The sequence below is a fragment of the Pantherophis guttatus genome, chromosome 1 (assembly GCF_059756535.1).
Source record: "Pantherophis guttatus breed Tessera chromosome 1, ASM5975653v1, whole genome shotgun sequence".
Lineage (NCBI taxonomy): Eukaryota > Metazoa > Chordata > Lepidosauria > Squamata > Colubridae > Pantherophis > Pantherophis guttatus.
This window is the reverse complement of record NC_142063.1, coordinates 125,661,108-125,680,011: the sequence shown is the minus strand read 5'-3', so window position 1 is coordinate 125,680,011 and position 18,904 is coordinate 125,661,108. Positions and strand designations below refer to the sequence as shown.

The 18,904-nt window shown below is 35.5% G+C and overlaps 1 protein-coding gene across 14 annotated transcripts in view; it reads left to right on the top strand.

The window, feature by feature from the left end:
- The window catches only part of CLASP1 (cytoplasmic linker associated protein 1), a 236,845-nt gene that overhangs the window by 169,754 nt on the left and 48,187 nt on the right, over positions 1-18,904 (top strand). For 12 of the 14 annotated variants that reach the window (XM_087881742.1, XM_087881736.1, XM_087881743.1 and 9 more), the window contains 2 exons: positions 13,915-14,018; positions 18,138-18,161. In XM_087881742.1, the coding sequence (XP_087737868.1) occupies positions 13,915-14,018; positions 18,138-18,161 (128 nt within the window). Of the gene's footprint in view, positions 1-1,837; positions 1,946-7,550; positions 7,614-13,914; positions 14,019-18,137; positions 18,162-18,904 lie in introns of all 14 variants that reach the window. The other 2 variants (XM_087881746.1, XM_060687899.2) reach the window with 2 other exon arrangements.

Here is an 18,904-nt window from a genome sequence, read left to right as displayed (position 1 = left end):
TGAAGAGAGAAACAAGTCAAGAACAAATAAGCTATATACTTCAAGCATGTTGCCTTTTTACAGTTAACCAAAAGAAACCCGGAACCCTATGTAGAAACATTTCTTTCTTTATTGTAATAACGTATATGTGGTCTAGTTATCAAAACCCGGCAGCTCATGATATTAAAACTCTACAACATGGAGGTTAAAAAAGTATACAAGAAATCACTAGTAAAGGACAAAAGCTTTGAGAGGAAATTGGCTGAGAAATAAGAGAGGGCATCATACCAGAAAAAAATTTGTTTGTCCATGGTTTCCAACTTCACTGTTAGGACCTTTCTTCCCACCATATGGGGAACAGTAGGCCTGGTCACCACAAGGTACTTGTGGAATGTTAACACTGCCTGCCCTATTCTGCCTTGGAATCAAAGCAAGTAAGCTAGTTGTAGATTTTGAATAGATATACTCCTCAGTTCTTGCCCAGCCATATCTCAGTGATATGTTGCTGATCGCCACCGACAGGTCATGGAGGAGCACATAGACCATTGAATAACATGGCCTGATTGAAACATTTTCTAGTCCACACTCACAAATTTATGCTTTTTCCCAAGCACAAACAGATGGAACTCTGTGTATTTCTTATTTTATTTCCACTTTCATATTCGACATTATGACAGCAGTATATGACAAATGCTGTCCCATCTCTGTTAGAGTTCTAAGAAGTTAATAGTGCAGTCAATTGGTTTTTCATTTGCCAATTATCATGCAGCTTCAGCTTTTAGATGATTGGTTCATTAATGGGTGAAGTAATTAATGGGACAGATTTATGAAAGTGAATTAAACAACAGTTTGTACACTATTTAGACCATATTTCTTATTCTTATTGAAAAGTTTCATACTATCGTATATAATTGCTTTCAGGCAGGAACACAAATGCACACTAGGAGTATTCATCATTATTTCAGAACAAGTGCTGCCTGAAAGATTATATCTCTTTTCCAGGGTTATGGCTTTTTAAAATGTCATTCTTTTAATTTTTAATTTTTATGTATTTGCCATCATTATAGTCTATTGAACAAATCCAGAGTGGATTCATCCCTTGAGGAGTCTGCAATCCAAAATTTTTGTCTATGGGCAGGAGAAATATAGGAAGGAGTAGGAGAGTGTATGTGCTCATATGGATTAGTAATTTTTATGGGAAAATTCAACATGTATTTTTAAATGTTGACTCCCTGAACCTGGTTTTGACTGTCTTTCTTAGATAGAGAATCTCTAAGGGTAGACCAATTATGGCTGCGATAGAGAAGAAGAATTTATAACACTATGAACCAAAGAAGAATATAAAATAAGTTGAATACAAATAGTATATTTGTTTTGAGATTCTTCAGAGTTAAATATCCTATTTATTTCCTTTGTCATTTAATTATTATGATGAGTTTATATAAAAATTACATAAATGTGTAAGATTTGCATTGCTCATTCCCCATTAGAATCATTTATTTATCCCTCTAAAACAGAGTTAACTTTTCTTTCCTCATATTTTCTCTCTCCTCCTTCCCTTTTTCCCCCCTTAAGTGGAATCTAAGTAACTCTGATATTATTGTAACCCTGTTTTCCCAGATACATTTTTCTGGCCTGTTATAAATAGAACAAGGGTCTCAGGAGGGTCAGAACATCTGAGCTGTTCTTGGGCAAGTTTAGCATGTATCACAGTTTATACGTAACAAATCAGATTGGCAGCTGTCCAGGATATTTACTAATGTCAGTAATGACCAAAACTGTTAATTTATTGTCTGAGCGTTGTATCTTCGTTAAACTTGTGTTCACCTTCTCTGAAACTCTCCATGCTGCATGCTAGCACGGAGCAGCCGTATCCCCCGACCCAGCGTGAGTCAGGGGTGCAGCCGCGATACCAGCCGTGAGAGCAGCCGAGATACAAGCCCTGCTCGGGGCTTTCCTCCACTTGGTGAGTACCTGTAGGCACTAGAGCTTCTAAGGGCCACCCCTCCTCTTTCTTGCTGGCTAGTCGATGTACCTCTCAGTGGAATGGGCTTGTTATTCTCTTCATTTTTTTAAACTCTTAACCTTCTCCCTTTCTGATCTTCTTATTTATTCTGTTCATTTCTGCATGCTTAAATCCTGCTTTCCTTTACTAGGAAAACCCATAGTTTGAAATGCTTTTGATAATCTCCAAATTTTTTGGGACATGCACTTAGGCACCATTGGTCTTGACAAAAGCAGCTATTGTGAAGGCTATATCATTGCAGGGAAAGTTGATGCTACTGGAAAGCATGACCTGCCTTTTTTGATCCAATGCAAAATGGGCATCCTTTGGAGAAAATTTAGAAAATGTGCTCATAATATACCTTTTAAATTTGCATTGTATTCTTGGGCCTGAGTGCATGCCAAATCAAGGTTAACTTTTTCTAAGCCCCAGGTATACTGAGAATTCCTTTTATGCATAAAAAGCTTGTTCCTTAATTCATAGAGCTCAATTTCTATTTCTGTACTACAGAAACTTACCATTTCTCTTGGTTTTTAAATTTATGATCCAGTCACTGTAATTCACAAAGACCTACTTTTCACATCAGAAACATGAAGTCTTGTTTCTTTGTATATAATATTTTTTCTGCATCATTATTAAAACAGTTGCATATTTTGAAGAAAATATTTTTACAATTGGGGCAACCTGAAATCTTGAAAATTGTGTATTTATCTGTGTGACTGCTTCAGTTCAATTATATTCCTAGTTTGCCCACATTGTATTTATAGAAAGAGGGAGAAGGAGAAAGGGAGAGGGGGAAGAGAGAGGGAGGGATGGAGGGAGGGAGAGAGAGTACTTGAGATGTAGGAAAAAAGATGTTACAGACATGAATCTTATCTTACTGTTCATTAAGGTCATAGGGCCTAGTTTTAACATTTAATTAGTGATTTATTCATTTATTTATTTATTAAATTTATTCACCATCCATCTTGCTATCCCATGACTCTGTGCAGTTTACAATAAATTTATATTATAAAAGATTAAAACTTGATCAATACATTAAAATCAACTAAGATAATGAGGGAGGGGATTATACAATAGAGTAGAGGTGGGCTCTTCTAATCCAATAACTCCATCCAAGGTGACATGCCCCTGTCCAGGCCCCAGGCCAATCAGCAGAGCCAGGTTTTAAGGCTGTTATAGAACATTACTGATGAAATAATTCTATGGGAAAGAATTAAGATATTAGGGTTGCAAGGTGGAAAAGCCAAAGCTAGAGCAGAAGGGGAAAATGCTATGAGACTTCTGAGTGATTACTTATTTCTTTGTTTTTCCATTTTTCCTGTTAGAAAGCTACCCTGTTTCCCCCAAAATAAGACATCCCCTGATAATAAGCCCAATAGGGCTTTTGAGCTTATGGCTATAAGGCCAAGCGTTTATTTCAGAGTTCAAAAAAATATAAGACAGGGTCTTATTTTCGGGGAAACATGGTAGAGTCCCAATAACATCCCATACAGGAATTTCTTGTGGTATGCACATATTTAGCTAGAAGACCAGACAGAACAAAATGGACACAAGAACATTACTGAACTCTAATTTTGCATAGGTGGGCACAGTGGCTCAGAAATTAAAGATGCTGAGCTTGTCTGTTCTGTGCGGTTGGCATATAATCATGCCATATGACCACAAGTGTTTTCAGACAGTTCTGGCTCTCTTGGCTAAGAAATGGACATGAGCACCACCCCCTAGATTCAGACACGACCTGAAAGGGGAAAACCTTTAGTAATTCTGCAGATGGATAAAAAACAACACTACTTAATAATAGTCATTTTTAATTTATGAATGGGTTAATCTAACTCGCCCACCAGTGGCTGTTAAATTTACAAAGCAAAAGAAAGCATATTTGGGATATCCTCCCCCCCCTCCCAAATTCATAGATGGGCAGTTTGTGGGATCAAGCCTGGACATTAATGTTTTAATGGGATATAAAATGTGCAAATTGTTTTACTTGTGAATGGATTAGAATTTTTTGGCTTTCGTCCCCCCACATACACACACATAAACATATTTTATTTAACTGAATTATGTGCATTTTGGGGTTCTATATTTTTCTTGTGTTTCTTACCTGAAAATGGGTGGAGATAGTTCTAGATGCTGCAAGGAACGTGATTTGGGATTAAACCAACAATTTCAATGTAAATAAATAAATAAAAATTATAAAATTTGAGATAACTAAGGGCCACAGAGGAGGATTTCAAAATCCGTTACAGAATGCAAAGGAATCTGACATTTTTCCTTGCTGCTATAAAAGAAAGGATAAAGGCTTCTTATTTTGATCTAATAGAATAATCTGTATCACAAACATTTGCTTAGAGCAAAGTGCTGCTATTGTGAGCCAGAAACTAAAGCCGGAATGAAGAACCTGTGCCCAAATATAAGACATTCACCTTTGAACATGCTTGCTGCAACCACTGAAAGTTATAGTTCAAGAAAATCTTGAGATGCAGATTCCCTATTTCTGTTTTACAGACATATTAAGGCTACTTGATGTATTGAAGGTATTAATTTTAATGTTTTTAAGCCATCCTAAAAATGTGTGATGCTAATGGAATACTTGGATGAGGTTTCTGCTTTAGTATTGTATTTATTATTAAATAATAATAAATAAATTAATTTACTTTTATTTCATTCGTTTGGCTAAATTTTATGAATTAGATCTACCTCATAAAATCTGAACAATTTGTGTAACAAAGGTGCCAAGAATCTTCTTGATTGTAGTAGAGCATAAATCCAAGAAATAAAATCTGTAATACGGATTTTGTATTACAAAAATTGTAATACAAAATTGTAATACAATCGCTTCAGGACACTTAAAATTGTAAATGTTGTAGTCCTTGAAAAAAAAAATATCCAGATTTTAGGAAGACTAAATTTAGTTTCAATAGGGATGGTCTCTAATATTGGATTACCGAAAAATATTGAAAAATAATTACAAAATTTACAAAAATATTTATAAAAAATATTTACAATATTTACAAAATATTGAAAAATTTACAAAATGGATATTTAAAAATCTTAAGTATTTTTTATGTTTCTTCTTCTGTCAGAAAGTATGTACTGATCAATAAGTCAGTTACAGCTCCACTTCTAACCAAATTAGCATCTAAGGAGAACCAGCAGTCATTTGTTTCCCATCCCATTCAGTTTTAATAGCTATTATTACAAATAGCCAAAGCACATATTAACCAAAACTACTAATATTAATAGAGAGTGATTCACGAACTATTACTCTCATAATTGTCAATAACTTCTCAGAATCCACTTCTAATTTGCATTATTCCAGCTTCACTCTCATTAGCTAGCATTTTATTATATAATTCAATAAATTGTGGATTGTTTTATTTTTAAACAATTTCCAGGTCCTTTTGTTTTTAACTCTGGATGGGTTCCATGCAAACTATGGCCATGAAACTATGGTACTCTGCAAACTCCATTGAGGCGATCTCTAAATTCTTTCATTAACAATAACTGCCCTAATCCCAGTGTCTAATTTGCTATCTAGATAATTGAGATAAAGGCTGCTATGAGCAAAGTCGGATGATATCACCTAAGCCTGTAAGACTGGTATATATAGAACAGCACCAGCTCAAATTTTTTAAATAATTTATTTTTTAGAAAGAAAGAAAAAACAAAAATATAGTGAGGGTAAACCAAATCAAAGCATATGTATTCTGCATCCAGGACAAAAAAACTTCATTAAATAATTCCTTTACAATACTAGCAATTTTAAAATGATTTGTAAGAAATAAAAGTTTGAGAACCATGAGTCTGTTGAAGAAAAATATAGTTCAAAAATAATGGAGCTGAAACACAACTACATCTGCATCTTTAGGCTTTTTTGCTGATGCTTTTTGATTAGCAAGGTTTATTCATTGTGCTTCTCCCTGCATGTGTATGTATTGATTGGCTGTGCCCAATTCACCCAAAGAAAACCATAAAGTATAGAATTATCTACATTGCATAGGTGTTTGAATACCCTTCTAGGATTTCAGCATGATTTGCTTGTCCTCAACCTGCATATGTTGCAATCTGTGTGACTTCAAGAATGCAAGAATCTTTTTATAGGAGTAATTTGTTCTTCGTATCTTAGGTTCATTAGAAATATCTTCTTTATAGTTCTTTACAGTTCAATCCCAGAATTAAAATAACAGTCTTATGTGGTGGTTTCCTGTTGAACAAGTTATTTCTTCTTTTCCTTAATTATATGCTACATTCTATTACTACATTTTGCTCCTGCCAGAACATACAGTAATTCTACAGATTGAACTATTTTATTCTGCAGCAACTTTGTAGAAACCTATTCAAGCAAATAGCAATTTCCAAGCTCTTATACTGTATCTCATTTAGTCTTGGAATTATTTACATGGCCTGTTCCACATTGCATGTAATTTTATTTATTTAAAGACATATGTCAATATAAATTCTAATTTTAGTTAAGTTTTGGTGGGATTTTAAAGTTTCATATACCAGAAACATTTTCAGTTTAGAGCTGTTAACACTGTGAATGAGGTTAAAATAACTGTTGCTATTACACCTTTTCTTCTCAGGTATTCAGTTCTATCCATCTGTAACCTAATTAGTAGTATTTCAACTATCCCATTTTATTAATTTTGCCTGTTAGTCAAAATCCACATATTCAATATTGTACCTGACTTTGTACATGGACAATGCCATGTGGATTTGGGGAGTCCTGTTATATTAGACTCTGGGAAAGAATAAGGTTTGCATGAAGAAAGTCCCAAGGACCAATTTCCGACTGTACACATAATAGTTCCAGATAGGAACTTTTCAGAAAATTTCTTTTTGTGAACCATGGGCAATCCATTGACTGTTAGATCTAATACGATTTGTACGAAATGGACCAATGAACTGAGTCTGCATGAAATAGCTTTGCAATCCAATTAATAAGTGCTTGAATAATAAATACTTTGCTTGTCTTGAGTATAATTCATATTGTCACTATGTTAAATGGTTACTTCCTGCTATCTGTTGTTTTCCTGCACTAATTTACTTTGTCCCTGACTATAAATTGTCTTTATTGATTATGGGGTTTTATCTTTGAATGAAAAAAACCTAATCTTTTATAATTGCAAGCACACTTTCTAAGGATTCATTGTGCCTCTCACTTTAGGATTTGGATTGTTTACATCTAAATCCTATTATTGCTGAGTTAGTCATTTCATGTTAACATGGTGATTCACCTGTAGTCAACAGGTGATTATTGTTATCAATCTCTGTTGGACTTCATACAAGCTGGAAGGCTTAGAGGTTATTCCTTTTCTTTTCCATGCATCATATGTTCCATAATTGAGGGTGGAGGGAGTGTATGCAAGAGACTCTCTATCAGACCTGCCATGGGACTCGCAATCGATTTTCAAGTCCATTCATACACAATGCCATTTCTTTTCCCTGTGTAATCCCAGTGTTGGTAGTGAATCATGTGCATCTCCTTTGGATTGTGGCATTGTTTTTGTCTGAAGTACTTGTGTGTTAATTCTGTGGGTGTTGCCATTCCTTTTACTTGCAGCCTCTCGACGCCATTCCAGATCCACTAGTGCTCTCTCCACTGCTGATTCTGTTGGGCAGTCAGGTGAACAAGTGCTAACTGCATGAATCTGCTTCTTAATATTGTCTCTTTTTTATTACCTTTGTAACATTTGCCTCTCACAAACGTCATTCAGCACTTAGCATGTGGGATCATCATGAAGTTATTATTATTTAACATGCTTTTGTCATTTTCTATTTTTGAATGTTTTTTATTTTTGCTAATTTTTATTCTTTTGCTTAATGTTATTTTTGGCAATATTACAGCAGCCAATAGAGTATTGTCATGTATTTCCCATGTACCGCTCAGGAAGTACTAAGGAAGGACACTGCAACTTCCTCCTCTTTATATCTATGAAAAGCAACCATAGCAATTGTTCATTAGTGAGTAATATTTCTAACATCCAACAGCTAGCTAATGAGATTAGTGCAACTAAGGAAGAGGTCAGCATCCATAGTTTTGAGTTTTTAATACCTTACTGATTAGGATCACACATAATGCTAAATCAGAGTCTGTGCATGAGCAAAAAGACCCTATATGGACAACCAGAACACAAATATTTTATTTCCCCTTTTCATAAAAGTGGTTGGGAGAAGAAATAAACCACAATCTCATTTTACTTTACATAAACATTTCTTGGCCTCAGGTATTCCAGATGTTTTGACTATAATTCTCACCTTTCTAAACCATCATAGTCACTCAACATGTTTGATGGGCTCATAATACAAAAATCTGCACAATACCAGTTGGAGAAAACTGCATTAGCTAGTCCTTGGCTTGCTTTTATAGATAAGCCAGTAAGTAGTTTGTTAAAGTAGAGTTTATGATGGTTAGTTTAATGCTAGTTTCAATTGATTTTAATTTATTATATTTGGTTTCTATATAGTGAAAATTAGGAATAATGAAATCAAATCTTTCTTTACTTTCCTCCTCCTGGTCTGGCATTAGAGGAATGGGCATCTGAGGTTTTACCAAGGATCTTTACTGTTAGTTCATGTAGTGCTACGGGTACATGGTCATCAAAGTGGCAAAACTTTGCCCATTAACCTCAAAATTTATAGTTCTTAGACAAAAATAAAACAGTACTATAGAATTTCAATTTAATGGACACGTTGCTTAGGTCTCTTGAAAACTATGCTACTTCGATGAAATTATATAAAAATTAGAATTGAAAAGAAAGTCACTAACATTATCTGGGACGTGTAATATATAAATATTGAAAGAAAAAATTCTAGAAACAGGATCTACATCTGTTTAATACAAGTTTTAAATACTGATAATGTAAACCAGAAGAGAACGTTTATTTATGTATTCCTATCAAGTAAATTCCAGATTTATACTTGAAACATCCCTCTACCTACCTAATAGTTTTGACACTATGTGGACCACAGAAATCAGCCCCATAATGTTCCTTGCTTTCTTTATATTGATTTAAGTTAAAAGGTCCCACTGAATGAAAATGATGTTTTGTTATATTTTTAACATCAAAGCTTCATATGTAGAATATTTACAGAAGTCCCTTTTGCTGTAAGAGATTGTTGCTCTTTTACTTAAGTGAGGCCCAGTCATGTATGTGACTTCATCCAAGCTAGTTTATAACAAAAGTCCTTGTGTATCACAGACTAGAGGCCATTACCAAGACTTTGATGGGTAAATTCCAGTTCACTCAGCCCTCCCCATTACTACCCATATATATTGGCCAGTGACCCATGAAACAATTGCTCTTTCTGTCCTACTTTCTCACCCATCTATCTTTTCTGCTGACTTGTCTTTCCACTTCTTGAATGCATGGCTTGTTGGTGATAAGGCTTATTATTCCAAAAATACAGCCTGCTACAAATGTGTGCTGCCTTAAGCTTGGCCAACACTGATAAAACATATAATTTGGGGATGTGAATCTAATTGTTGCACATAACTAGTTTTATATGCTACTGATGTTTATTACTACAGTCTGAAGAGATGTTCTGGTGCTGTGTTTAATGAATGTAGCACTGCAGGCTATTTCTGCTGACTGGTGATTGCTAGCAGTTTGGCAGTTCGAATCTCACCAGGCTCAAGGTTGTTGACTCAGCCTTCCATACTTCTGAGGCCGGTAAAATGAGGACCGGATTGTTGGGGGCAATATGCTGACTCTGAGTGTAAGCCACTTAGAGAGGGCTGTAAAGCACTGTGAAGCAGTATATAATTCTTAAGTGCTACTGCTATTGTTGAATTACCTTGGAACAATATTTCTTTCCATGCAGTTAATTAATGACCATTAATACCATTTCACAAGCTTCTCTTAAAATAGTTTCTTCAGTGTTAGGTAAGTTATTAACAAAAGTGAAATAACATGACACAGTACCACCAATCTTTCTGTGTAACAGAGGTGCTCACAAAAAGATGTTAAAATTTTCCATTGAGATTTTAGAGGCTATCACCAAGACTCAAGACCCCCCCGTCTTAGTACCTGAATAGAATACAAGGAGTCTTTCCTGAATAGAATACAGGTAGTAGAATGACATCAATTGAGACTGGAATTTCCATCGCTAAGCAAAATGGTCATTAAGCAAAATATCACATGACTGCACCGCTTAGCAACAGCAATCCTGGTAGTCCTGGTTGTGGTCATTCGACAAGGACCTCATGCTTCTGCCTTGTGCTCGCTTCCACTTCAACTCCCCCTGCCTGTTCCCCACCCATGTCTTTGTTTTTGGCCACCCTACACTTCACTGCCCCCACCCAGCTGATCTTCCTCTCATTGCTGATGAGGAGCATCTGGTTGAGGCATCTGCTGGCCCTTTGGTGAGGCATCCAAGCATTGCATGGAGCCTTCGGGAAGCATTACCAAAACTTCACAAAGGCCAGCAGCTGCCTCAGCCAGGCACACCTTGTCAGCAGTGTAAGGAGAAGACAGCGATGGTCAGCAGGAGGCGACAGCAACAGAGTGCAGAGTGGCTAAAAAGGAAGAGATAAGGGAAGATAGGCAGGTGGGGGATTTGAAGTACACACTGCAGCTGTAAAGTGCCTGCATTTTTGCCTGAGTTTTGATCATGTGACAGGAGGGCCACTGCAAGTCTGTAACTTTGATTCCTTCAGCACCATCATAACTTCAAATGGTTGCTGAACAAATGATAATTAAGCGAGGACTACCTATGTGTTATTCTCTGTCAGCTTTAGACTCTTATGGAATTTATTGGGGATTTCTGCTCATGCTTCTGAGGTAAAATTTCCATTATTAGATAGTGTTATAATCAAGACAAGAACTGAAAAATACAGAATATAATCCAATGAAGAAGTCCATTCCTTCATCATCACCACTACCACCTCCACCACCACCATCATCATCTTTGTTGCTGTTCATATGCTAAAAAGTGGGACATAAAGTTGCATGTCAGATATACTTAATGTGATTTAATTTAGTTGTTTCTATTGAATATTTTAAAGGCTTGCAACTTTACTTTGCCATTTTGATTATCCATGTCTTTTAAAAACTATCTTTCCTTTTCTAATGCAATGACAATTATTATTTAAAACTACATGAAGCCAGGTTTAGGACTGGTTCTTCTGGAAATTTGAGTATTTCAGTTTTTGTTAGAGTAAGCTGGAGTAAGATTTTCACCTTTTATATAAGAACTTTTTTTTTTTTTTTTTGCTGACAAATTTATTTTTCAGAAAAATGTTCTTTGGGAGAGGGGCTATCAGTAATCAAACTGGGATGCAAATATACTTTTACTTACATTTGGACTTGTCAAATGATTATTCTGTACAGTATCAAATCAAGATGTAATCTAGTCAAGTTTATTGTTTTTTTAAAAAAAACATTGTTTTTTTTTAAAAAAAAACAATAACTGCATATTCATGATACATTCCTTTCCCATTGTTCCAAAAATTACTATTTTCTCATGCCCCGAAACTAGTCAAGTAATATTCATGGGATGTCATCCTAGGAAGTGTGACTAGGTTCTTGATACAGTGATAACACTGACTTGCAATGTCTGTGAGCAAAACCTACAGTCTCACATGCTCGCATGTTTTTAGTGGAACAACATTGCAGTTTGTATATGTGCATATATGATGAATACGTAGATGTATACATTCCATCCCCCCACAAATGGTAGAAATCCAGTCATACTTAAATTTTTTTCAAAAATGTTATTAGTGACAATTCTGCAAGATTTAAGTGGAGTAAAATTCCATTTCACTTGAGATTGGAACTAAGGGACTGAAAAATTGAAGTATCCTATGATTGATTGCATCTTTGAAATGACCTGCTCAGTTTGTTCAGTAGAGAACTGCAATATATTTTCATAATGTGCAAATACTTACTGGGCCTTAAGATACTATGCTGAATGAACAAAATGACATGGCAAAACATTTGGATTCTCATATTCATTATCATTATTTCACCAAATCCTCCTGCTTGGAGCAAAGCTGATGTTTGAAACAAGCATCTGTGCTGCTTCAGCAACTACATGCATTAAAAAAGGAGATAGTAATACATATAGTTTTTCTTTCTCTGTAAACTTCATCAATTCCTTTTCAAAGCAGGTTTTCATTAAAGACATTTAATTTTCGCATGTAATGTATTTTTTTTAGAAAATGTGCTTGTTGTAAACTGTCTGCTCTTAGTAAAATTTGAAAAATATCAAACTCTTTTAAGTGGCATTACCACTGTGCTTAAATGTGTTTAATTTTGCTTTCTTCACATTAGCAGCAGTAATTGTTCACAACGTTGATCTGATCTTGTTCCCCTTAGTGGAAACTTAACATACAATAAAGTTAAATGGAATTTTTGTCTGCAAATGCTTAAAATCTGTTCATAAATAATATTTCCCAGTGATATTTTTCTGTTTCTAGGTTTTTATATTGATTGTTGTTGTCATTTTCTCCAATTGATATTGAAAGACATTTCTGTGCATTAGAGTTGAAATCATAACACTGCTTAAACAAATGTTATTTTTTAATTAGACTGCCCTTTAAATAGTTACATTCACTTTCTTAACATAAAAAAGTGTATTTGCTGGTAGCAACAAATAAATGATAATTTGTACATTCATCCTCTAGCATAGCTGGATACCATACTATGAGTGAAGCCTTGTTTAGTGGGGCTAGAAATGGGAGGGACTTAGCTAAATAAATAAATAAATACATACATGGAATAATCTAATTCTTTATTATATTCACAATATTAATTGGACACCACTGAACAGATCTTTTGAAGTGCATGGGAAGCATATTTCCCTTTACATCAGTTATATGCAGCTAATTGCCTTCATTGAAATGACTATTTTAAAATCTCCCACAATTAAGCTTTGGGAGCTCATTGATGAGGAAGGGAAAATGGCAGTCGTGTACAGTTTAAGCAACACTGGTCAGGACAATTCTTTTTAAAAAGATTATTGGTAAATCAATCTGTTGATGGAAATTTGAAAAATGCACATTTATTCTAATACTGCATTACTTCTCCAATATAATAGTGTTTTCCAATCTTGGCAACTTTAAGGTACACAGACTGCTAGGGGATTCTGGGAGTTGAAGTCAACATGTCTTAAAGTTGCCAAGGTTGGGAAGTGCTTTCATATAGTATACTTACAAAAATCATAATTTAATCTTTAGATTTAAGAAAATAAAATAATGACTTTAAAAACACAAATTAATAAATCTGAAACAATTTTAATGGACTAAAATTTATATTTTTTAAAAGTATAACATTTATCTGTATATTAAGAGATTGGAGTGGGGAAATTTTAAAATTATTTGATGGTCTATGAAGATTTATTCATCTTCCAAATACAATGGGAATAAGGTATGGAGTATTTTTTTTAAAAAAAAAACCCCTCACTTTTAATTTTTTGTTGATCAATTGTACAAATTGCTTGAGCCTTACTTTTGATTCCTGGTTCTGTTTTCACTAAATTTTAACCAGCAAGTATACAAATACACAACAATCAGAATAATTGGAACTATTCAGATTAAAGACTTGAATAAGCATAAAATAAGACTTGAATAAACATAAAAATACTATTGCAAGACTTAGAAGTAAGTTAAGGAATTAAGAATATATTACTGCAAGTTTCTTACTAAGTTGAAGAACTTCACCCATAGTGCTTACACTTCCTCCTTTGAAAAATGGAGAATATGTAAAAGTATTTAACCATTATTATAAAAGAGTTTAAATACCAGTCCCCCTCCTGTCCCTCTTTTCTAACCATATACACAGAATTTGTTTGACTTTCTATTATAGCCTCATAGTAACTCCTAAAACCTGGACCCAATAACAATTAAAGCAGCCAATGGCCTTATTAATATTCCAAAGGGCTGTGAACTTATGTAATGATGACTTTCACTCTTGTCTTTTGTGCAGAACGGTTTGGGCTTGGCCAGCCAGGCAGGTTGCCTGCCTCTATGAATGCAATGCGAGTTCTGAGTACAAGCACAGATCTGGAGACTGCTGTGGCAGATGCATTGGTAAGAGGGAAAGCCCAACATGTTACCAACTCCAGAAAGTTACTTGAAGTTGCTTTCTGTACGTACATTTTCCTCTTCTTAATTTTATGTGTGTTCCTATTAAATGAGCCTATATGTGTACATGTGACTCTGCCTAAATCTTTCTTCAGGGTTTGGGAAGATGTGAGGAAAGGGGGTTTTAATGCATAATTGCATTGTGAAGAGTTAAATTGTTGATATTAGTGCAGTGAAATGTAGAAGATGAGTTTCACAGTCTGATCCTAATCTTTTATTTGTGGAAATAAATCTTAACTGTTGGTATTCATTATCTTTCAAGTAAATGCATTATAATAGTGAAACCATCTGTGTCAAATGCTTATGAATGCCACTATAGTTATCTTATGAAGTGAATTGAACAGTTTCCTAGTACAAGTTGTGAATAATACTTATACTGGATGTGTTAGTGTGTGCAATATGTTTGCTTCATGTTCCACAAATGTGCTTTATTTTTATTCATTTGTCCATTTTGGAGAGTTAAAATTTATAGTTGAAATGTCTGTTGAGAATAAATTGCATTGTCCTACCTTAGGGAAAGTTTGTTCAGGTTACCTTGACAAAGGCTTCTGTCATTAATTCTAGAGGTTTCTGATCAGGGTCATTTAATTATTAATTACCATTAACAATAATTAATCATAATTAGATTATGGGTTGATGGACCTGCACCTGTTGGTTGGTCTTTGGATAATTTGCAGTAATAATACCCACTTCTGATTCTTAGTTATGTAGCAATAAAAGGAATACTATTCCAGCCATCCCTTTTCAGTTCTGAAATTCTATTAAATATAAGAAAGTTTAAGGTAACAAAGGCTTATGTAAAAAAAATAGATAAGGTGAACTAAAACATGTTCCTGGATTTAAACTTCATTAAAACTATGTACTTTAATATTTTCAAATTCTCTTGTACTCTTGAAATTAAAAGTCTACTTAAAAGCAAATATATATAAATAATTTTATAAATAAATATAACAGATTGCATCACTGCATCTCTGACTGCAAGTAATTCTATGAAATAGGTTGTTAAAGTCATATTTACTGAAAGCTACTTTTGACATTTTGCTGTTACTCCCAAATGGTGGAGATCCAGAGTGGCAAAAAATATTTGGAAGGCTTTTAGCGCTATGAACTACAAGATAATGTATGAATAGCATGTATTGTCTCTAAATATGTATAACACAGTGCAATTGATACCTGCATTCTCATCCACTGGATGATTTATAAATTCTCTGTGAATCTGGACTTTTACAAATTACTAGGAAGCATATGCTACATGCATATTTTTGACATTGTTTTATAGCAGGAAAAAAAACTTCCTTTCCAACTTTCTCTCTGCTTTTCTGCTGAATCTAGGCTTGTATTATTTTTCTTCTAGTAGCACTATTTATAAAGACCTAATATGTAATGGATTTGCAAACTAAGAACTAAAAAGTAATCAAATGTTAAAATTGGAGCTACTTCGCTGATAAATGTTTAGTTTCTGACTTGATAAAATGAGGTTTACTGGATAAAATTACCTTAATTATAAGATGATGCCCAGGATTTTATTAAATATAAGATAAGGTTGTCCAGGAATATATGATTAATGTAGTTACATAAATTACATAGTGATGAAGATCCCATTCATAGTCATGTGAAGCAATACTCCAAACAACTCCAGTTCCAGTTCTTTTTCATCAAAACTGCCATAGAATTTACATGTGGAATTTTGGGAATGAGAAAGTAGATAGGGGAGCTAATTGTTGATCCTCTGATTCAAGTGACTTGAGTTTCGATAAGTTGGATATGGGGTCTGGAAGAAATGAAACCCTGCTGTCCTCAGTGTTGGTAAATGTGGCTTTCATCTGACTTATCTTTGGCCATAAACTTCAAAGAAAAAAGTTTACCTAAGATACATTTCAGCACTGTGATTTTAGAAGGAAGGTTATAATTCTAGGTCCTGTAACTAGAATTTGCCCTGACTCTTTTCTACCTACTGATAACCATGTATGAAATCATCCATTAGACCAATAGTCTTTTTCTTTTGCTTTCTGAATATATAATTTAAATAACAACAACAACAACAACAAATTTTGATATAATTTTGAATGATAGCAAATACCTTAGGATAGAGAATTGAACTTTTGGTCCTGAAATGTTGCATTCATACAATTGCACACAACTCCTCCTTTAGCAAAAATTGTGACTATTTTAGGAATTTCACTATAGTACAGTGTTTATCTGTTTTCCATTTCACAATTGTAGAAAATGTAATTGACCATTTTCAGCAATCCCACTCTAAGAGGTTAGAAAAGGGGATAAAGAATGCACCCATTGCCCCTGTGTTCTAGCTTTTATTGATCAGAACTATTTAAATCAGTGGCCCCCAACCTTTTTGGATTGGTGGCCTGGCAGGGAGGAGAGGGGAACAGGACCATGTGAGGGGCAGGCCAACATGCGCATGTGCAACTTGACTTGTGCAAGCGTTGGGCCAGTGCACAAGTGCAGCTTGATCTGTGCAAGTTGAGTTGCCCAGGCATGTGCAGCACGCCAGCCCGCTGCTCATGAAAGTCGAGCTGTGCACATGTGTGCACCGATCCATCACTTGCGCATCCTGGTTGCAAATAGGCCACAGCCCAGTAGTAGGCTGCGGCCCGAGGTTGGGAACCCCTGATTGAAATGATAGTCATCACTTTAATTTGTAATATTTGCCTTATTTTAATCAAATTTTAACCAGTGTGATGAGCATATTTGGCTAATTTCACTTACAAAGAGGCAAACTATGGTTGAGAAATTCACATAAGGATATACTTAATGATGTTTTGTTACTTTTTTTTAAAGAAATCCTCTTAAAAATTCACAAGTTCCTAAAATGTGACACGTAAAAAAAAATGTTCATCTCTGTCTTTTCAGAATTGAGCTTCTTTTGCTCTGTATTGTTGACAATCACCATCGTCCTTTAATTTTTTTCAGCTGTTCTCTTGCCTATTTATCTTCACTTCTTGTATAAATATTCTAATAGCCTTAAAGGAATATTTCTCTCTTCTCTCCTTTGTTCTCCATCTTTGGATTCAAGATGCTTCGCTTCACAATAAAAGCTTTATTTCCATTAAAAAAAAAGATACAAAACAAGTCCCTTCAGATCAAATTATCTGCCCTGGCCAAAGCTGATTGTTGTGCCTATAAAAGAGATCAACTGAGCCTGGTCCAAGAAAGAGTTCTTTCATTCCTAGATCACTTCAGAGAAAGACCTGTTGACAGGGAAACCAGATAAACTTTGAAATGAAGGGAATTTATTCAGTAGTAGAAGAGAATAAGCTAGAAGAACTGAACTCTTGACCTTCATGGCGTATTTGATCATCATTAGTGACAAAAGAGCTCTTGGAGTTTAATTCCAGGAGGTGTGAGGGAATATTTTCAGTCTTGGAAATTGGTATCTATTACAGTAAACTGTCCTCAAATGGCACCTAGTAGGTAAATAATAACAATGTTAGATCTCTTTTTCCCCCCCTGAGAGTACTATATAGACATCATCATGACATGAAACAGATATAAAGTATAGCTGAGAAAGTAAGTCATCAATTTAGACACTGCAATGACTGGAAACTAACAAGACAGTTTCTCAATGATTTGAGGCCAGAAACATGCAGGTGTGGTGCAAACCCTAAAATAAACTTCATACAAAAAATAAAACTTGTGGGGGAGGGAATCCTAGCTTTTACCGATATACAATGCATAAATCTATCTTAACCCTATCCACTGGACTGTACCCTCAGGAATACTAAGTAGTCCCCCAGCCCAGTCCCCCCCCAAATATAGCCCATTTTATTAGCGTTGCCTTTGGAAAGCCAGAATTCTAAATGCATATTATTTGTGCTCATATATTTTTGAAGTCCCTGGCTGTAGCAAGATGAGAACAGAAGAATGCACAATTTGATGCGTCTGTCTGAACTCATATATTTTTTAAAAGAAACGGACTGAATTTGTATTTTTAATTTGCTAAGACTCATTTCCTTGTATTTTTGTTGCAAAAAAAAATGCCTGCAGAAGCTTCTGACATAATTCTCTATGCTTTTTCCCCACCCGTCAATATTTTCCTGCATACAGCTCTTAGGAGACTCCAGAAGCAAGGTACTAGTGCCATCCTGACATTTTTTTTCTCCCTGCCTCTTTCTTTCTTTCCTACCTTCCCTCCCTCCCTCCCATTTTTTTGTTTCCTCTGTTACAATATTATATAATATAATAACACGCTGGACCTGGTTTTTGTTTCTGGTCAGTGGCTGAGTGGTCTCGAGATAGGGGATATAGCGATCGAGCCCTTGTCATGGTCAGATCACTCCCTCCTTCGCTTTGACCTTCGAACCGCCACACCCCGCCGCAGGGAGGCGGAACCGATGAGGTGGTTCCGCCCCAGGCGCCTGATGGACCCGGATAGGTTCCAGACGGAGCTTAGGCCATTTCCTGAGGCTCTGGCACACGGCTCGACTGAAGACCTAGTGGCTGCCTGGGATAGGGCGGCCACTGGAGCTTTGGACCGGGTCATGCCTTTGCGGCCTCTGACCCGGCGTCGATCTCACCTGGCTCCCTGGTTCACCGAGGAGCTGAGGGAGATGAAACGCCGGAAAAGACGCCTGGAAAGCAGTTGGAGAGCCAGCCGTTCTGAATCTGACCGAACACTGGTAAGGTCTCATATTAAGACCTACCTGGTGGCAATAAAAGCGGCAAAATGTAACTATTTTTCCGCTCTTATTGCATCATCAGATAATCGCCCAGCCGCCCTGTTTAGGGTGAGCCGCTCCCTGCTCCACCAGGAAGCGCGGGAGGAACCCTTGGAGGGTAGAGCTGAGGACTTTGTACAATATCTGTATGACAAA